Source organism: Kryptolebias marmoratus, linkage group LG22 (genome assembly GCF_001649575.2).
Source record: "Kryptolebias marmoratus isolate JLee-2015 linkage group LG22, ASM164957v2, whole genome shotgun sequence".
Taxonomy (NCBI): Eukaryota; Metazoa; Chordata; class Actinopteri; order Cyprinodontiformes; family Rivulidae; genus Kryptolebias; species Kryptolebias marmoratus.
Window position 1 is genome coordinate 29,451,684 of NC_051451.1, and position 5,416 is coordinate 29,457,099.

The 5,416-nt window shown below is 46.9% G+C and overlaps 1 protein-coding gene across 5 annotated transcripts in view; it reads left to right on the forward strand.

Annotated features, from left to right (window-relative positions):
- ttc7a (tetratricopeptide repeat domain 7A) overlaps window positions 1-5,416 on the forward strand; it is a 29,304-nt gene that overhangs the window by 8,689 nt on the left and 15,199 nt on the right. For all 5 annotated transcript variants that reach the window (XM_037973572.1, XM_037973576.1, XM_037973575.1 and 2 more), the window contains 8 exons: window positions 144-207; window positions 389-526; window positions 1,070-1,153; window positions 1,688-1,792; window positions 3,169-3,286; window positions 3,826-3,883; window positions 3,997-4,069; window positions 4,152-4,312. In XM_037973572.1, coding sequence (XP_037829500.1) covers window positions 144-207; window positions 389-526; window positions 1,070-1,153; window positions 1,688-1,792; window positions 3,169-3,286; window positions 3,826-3,883; window positions 3,997-4,069; window positions 4,152-4,312 — 801 coding nt within the window. The remainder of the gene's footprint in view (window positions 1-143; window positions 208-388; window positions 527-1,069; window positions 1,154-1,687; window positions 1,793-3,168; window positions 3,287-3,825; window positions 3,884-3,996; window positions 4,070-4,151; window positions 4,313-5,416) is intronic.

Below are 5,416 nucleotides of genomic sequence, written 5' to 3' on the forward strand. Positions count from 1 at the left end.
GGCTCAGTGTCCTCGCTCTGTGAGACAGACGGGTGTAAGATAAGAGCTGCAGACGGATCGGTGTCTCCTTACAGTCCTGCAGGTGAAACACAAACCACCTTTGGACTTCCTGTTTACTCTCTGCTGTTTTCTGTGTCCTGCAGCTGCTTCTGTCCACAGGACGTGGTGGAAGAGGCCGTGCTGTTGCTGCTCATCACAGAATCCATGGTAGGACGCACACACGCACACACACACACACACACTCCTGAGTCTTTATAGCCTTCAGGAAATAGATGTTTGGAAATTGCATCATGTTTGTTGGAAACAGCAGCAGGGTCTCTCAGTCCAAACACCTTTTCTTTCCTCCATCTTGTTTCTCATCTTCATCTTCATCGTTCTTCATCACCAGACCAGTGGTGAAGCGGTGATCAGCCGTCTGCCGGACCAGAGCAAGGCTCGCCAGGCCAGCCTGCAGGATGCCACCTCCGTCTATGACCTGCTCACCATCGGCATGGCCAGGAGGGGGCAGTACGCCATGCTGTCTGAGGTGAGTTAATACCTCAGCTACATGTAGCTACAAGCAGCTAAACATAGCTACAAGCAGCTAAACATAGCTACATGCAGTTAAATGCAGCTATATGCAGCTACATGCAGCTGCATGCAGCTACATGCAGCTAAACACAGCTAAACGCAGCTACATGCAGCTGCTATGCTAATGGAAAGAGTCCTGAGACATGCTGAGGTCTCTGCCTAACTGTGTGTCTTATCTTCGTCTCTCTCTGTTGGACTTTTGTTTCATCCGACTCCTCTTCCTCAGATTTTCTCCATCTTCCTTTACAGTATTGGGGTTAAACTATTAATCCCATTTATTTCCACAGGTAATTTTTCACTTTAAGCTTTATTTAAGCAGGGAAATCCCACTGAGATCACAGCTCTCCTCCTCAGGGGAGGCCTGGGCCTGAAGACAGCCTAACATGCAGCTTTTATGGATCCACAGTCTTAAAGCTCACTTATCGTCTGCTGTTTGCCTGTCCGGTTGGGTCCGGTTCTACTCTGACCCAGTGTTCCTGCTCTGCACTTCTTCTTTCAGTGTCTGGAGAGAGCCATGAAGTTTTCATTCAATGAATTCCACCTCTGGCACCAGCTGGGCTTGGCTCTCATGGCAGCTGGGAAGGTGAGCTTGTTCCTCCCACCTGAAAGACACGCCCTAACTCCTCCCTCACATCATGGGGCAGATCCTGTTTTACAGTAAACACAAAACAAAACTGACAGCCGAGCAGTAAAATCGGATTTATCTGCAGTTTTAATATAAAGTCTGTATGAAAGTGGATATGAGGTGATGTGGTGCCTCAATAACAAACTAAAGGAAACAAAATTAAAAACATTTAGTGGCTGAAGTGACGCAGCAGTTCAGATCTCCAGAAATAGTTTTCTCCCTAAAAGGAGGTGGGGGGGCTTCAGTGTCGTCTATTCAGGACCTGTGTGTGTGTGTGTGTGTGTGTGTGTGTGTGTGGTCCATTAAACACTGACCTACATGTATTAAGTGGCTGTAGGTCTAAATGAGAAGAGTTGATGTCATTTAAACTCGATCTGTTTCATGTTGATGTGATAACTGGCTGCTGTGTGAAGATAAATCAGTTTGTTTCTGTCACTTCTGTGTGTGTGTGTGTGTGTGTGTGTGTGTGTGTGTGTGTGTGTGTGCACGCAGTGGGTCGGTGCTGTCTCTGTGTTTAAGGAGTGTTCCAGTATGAGACCAGAGGACCCTTCACTGCCTCTGCTGGCTGCTAAAATCTGCATCGGTCACCTGAACTGGGTGAATACACACACAGAACATCCTCCTGCAGCTGACTCTGTGACACACACACACACACACAGCAGGCTGCAGGCTGTGCACAGCTCAGCCAAGCCAAGGAGAAACTGTCAGTCCAGGATGTGAGGTATGACAGGTGGGCAGGTAACGCTCCATCTCCTCGGCCTCCTGCAGCTTCTCCATCTGTGAATTCTGCCCTTAAATCCTGAACACAGTAACATCTGAACCCACAGCCTGCCTGTGAACATCTCAGGAGGATTAGGGTTCTTGTTTCTCTTCTCTTCTGTTAAAAGAGGAAACTTTAAATCTGCACAGTTGCTTTTCAGGAATTTTGAAAAGCTGCTTTACTTTCAGACCAGCAGTTTGTGCAGTTTGTGCTGATGCAGTGACAGAGTTTACAAATCTGAATATAATAGAGACCTGCTCTGCCTCAAGGAGGATAACGTCCAGATTACAGTCTGGTGGAGCTGGCCTGTTTATGACCATCGTGTCCCATTGTGATTAAAGCTGTAAGCTCCTTAGTGTCTCTGGCCTGCAGGGATCTTCCAGCCACAGACAGATGTGTTTTCTCCATTTGCCTGTTGGTTTCTGGTTTCTAATCAGACCCTTTTTTCTGTCTGATTCTCTCTCATCCCTGCTGGTTTTATCTCTGCCTCCATAATAAAAATCTCTGTTCTGATCCATCTGACCCTTGTTTCAACCCAGAAACATTAGAAACTAGATGTTTTTTAAAAAGGAAACAAGCTATAATTAAAATAAAATCCAGCAGCACTTCCAGTTTGTTAATCACTAACAGCCCGTCTCTGTTGGGTGTTTTTCTGGACTTTATCTCTGCATACTTCCTGCTGTTTTAAACATTCATGTTATCTTTGAAATCTGCTTCAGCTACTGGATCTGAGTCTTTTGGCCTGTTTCACGGCTGATGTTCGGCTGCTTCAACAGATATCAGTAAAGTCAGAGAAATGCAGTTTCTCTGTCTTTACTGCTGAATAAATCACAACACTCCTCTTTACATGTCTGACATCTAAAGCTCCTTACATCAGTATTATTATTTATTTCACTTATAAATGATGAGATGTTTTATAGAAACATTTTGCTGAAGCCGGTGAGTGACAGACAGGAAGTTAAAGTTAGGCTTTTTTTGTAGATGCTAAAGCTAGATGCTAGTGCAACACTAGCGAGTGGTGTTAGCATCTGAAGACGAGAGAAAAACATAGAAGTGAAGAAAAAAAGAGTGAGAAGTGACTGAGTAGTGAAACAGAAACAAAAGAATATCAGGCAAACAGTAATAAAGCTGCCTCAACATTAGCACAGAAGAATAAAAGGAAGCAGCGTCAGCTCCAAGCCTGGACCCTGAATGAACTGATGTTTGTGTCCAGTTTAAGGAGGCCGAGGCGCTCTCCCAGTCTGTGGGGTCCATGGGGGAGGAGGCGGGGGAGTTCCTGCCCCGGGCCTACCTGGCTCTGGGTCTCAGCTTCAGTCTGCAAGCCTCTGAGGGTACGGAGCCACAAAACAAAGAAATAAGACATCACTGTATATTTTTGATTTGACAAACAGAATGTTGGTGTTTATGGTGGCTGCTGTCTTCAGAGATAAAACAATTCTGGTAACAAATAAAGAGACAGAAACAACTGATCCTGGGTTTAAAGTTACTCCAGCATAAACTGGTTAACTAACTCGTGTAAATCCTGTGATGGTCTGACCACTGCTTCCTCACTTTAAGAAAAGGAGAAGTTTATTAACGTCTAGTGACCAGGAATAGGGTTTAAAAATGGATAAATTTGATAAATCTGGTGTGGTAGTAGCTGAGAGTCATCTGCAGCACAGACTCTGATCTCTGGATACTGTCTGCTTAATGTTAGAGATTCTAAACGACTAAAAACTGAAGCACCACCATTTTTAATATAAGATGATCTTTATCTAAAACATGAAGGACGGCGGGCGATATGCATTCCTTTAAGAGAGGCTAGGCCGCACAAAAAAAGAAATAAAGGTGTCAAATAATGAGATTAACGTTAATCTTCCTGTTTCTGCAGCTTCTCTGAAAGCAGATCGAGATGAATTCAACAAGAAATCCCTGAAAGCTCTGAACAAGTAAAATTTAAAATATGTTCTCCTCAGTAATGTTTGAACACACACACACACACACACACACACACACACTGAGATGTGTGGCAGTACGTGCAGAACTGTTTTGGTTCTTTCAGAGCTCACTCTTTGGATCCCCAGGACGCTCAGATCTGCAGGTACCTGGCTCTGCAGCTGGCCCTCGTCCGGCAGGTACGATGGTGCATTTATTCCATCACCAATAAGCCTTTTTAGGGAAAGCAGGATTTAACCCCAGCTGGTTGTCCTGTGTCAGGTGTCAGCAGCCATGGAGCCCCTTCAAGCAGCCCTCTCTCTGCAGGCTGATGACTTGCACTCGCTCCACCTGCTGACCCTGCTGCTGAGCGCGCAGAAGCATCACCGTCACGCCCTGGACACCCTGAGCCTGGCCCTCAGCCAACATCCTGACAGCTTCAGGTAAAACCTGCTGCACCGTCACTCTGCAGCTTCAGGAACCAGGCAAGCTGCTGCTGTTTGTGGTGCAGCGAGAGCAGCTGACCCTGTTCTCAGGGACAGGGGGACAGAGGGACAGGGTGTCTCCGCTCCACTGAGACAGACGCCAAACACACCAGCAGGGTCACAAACCTGATGCCCCACATTCACCCGGGTCTCACTCTGTGACGGGCCTGACCTCAGATGTCCTGACACATAAACACGACCCGGACCCGGACCCGGACCTGGACCTGGACCTGGACCCGGACCTGGACCTGGACCTGGACCTGGACCTGAACCTGAATCTTTTCCTTGTTTATTTATGGGTCCACGGTTTCACTGCCAACCTGCTGCACAGCTGATGACCAGAAACTTTACCTAACTGTCCCCGTCCTCTGTGGTGGACATCTGTCCAGGTCTCAGATCTCTGAAGGTCTCCAACAGTTTCCCAGTCCCTGTTTGTTGGAAACATCTCCACAGCATGATGCTGACACCGCTGTGCTTCACTGAACACTTCTGCTGCAGACTTTATTGCAAGCCAAAGATAATAAGATGAAACTGAGCCAAAGAAGCAGTGAATGTTGTTAAAACTTTAATTAGATGAAGCTTTAATTGTGTGAATCATTAAATTACAAACCTGAGGAGACATAAAGCTGCTCATTAGCTGTAAGGACGGCCTGTTTCACTCACAGGCAACAATAACAACCAACACGTAGCATCATCCTTCAGACGGGTTTGAGGAAGCAGTTCATAAGACAGCCATCGGAGGGCAGTGTCGGCCCCCGAGCCTCAGCACAAACAGATGAGGACAGCAGGGTCAGATCATCCAATCACACTCCAGGAAGCCCTCAGGTCAGAGGTCAGAGGTCAGAGGTCAGGTAGTTTCCTGATGTGAAAATAATTAGGCTGGCTTGAATCAAAGCTGAATGTCAGAAAGTTCTGCTCTGATGGGTCTGAGGGACAGGTTGGTCCAGAGTCTGAGGGACAGGTTGGTCCAGAGTCTGAGGGACAGGTTGGTCCAGAGACTGAGGGACAGGTTGGTCCAGAGTCTGAGGGACAGGTTGGTCCAGAGTCTGAGGGACAGGTTGG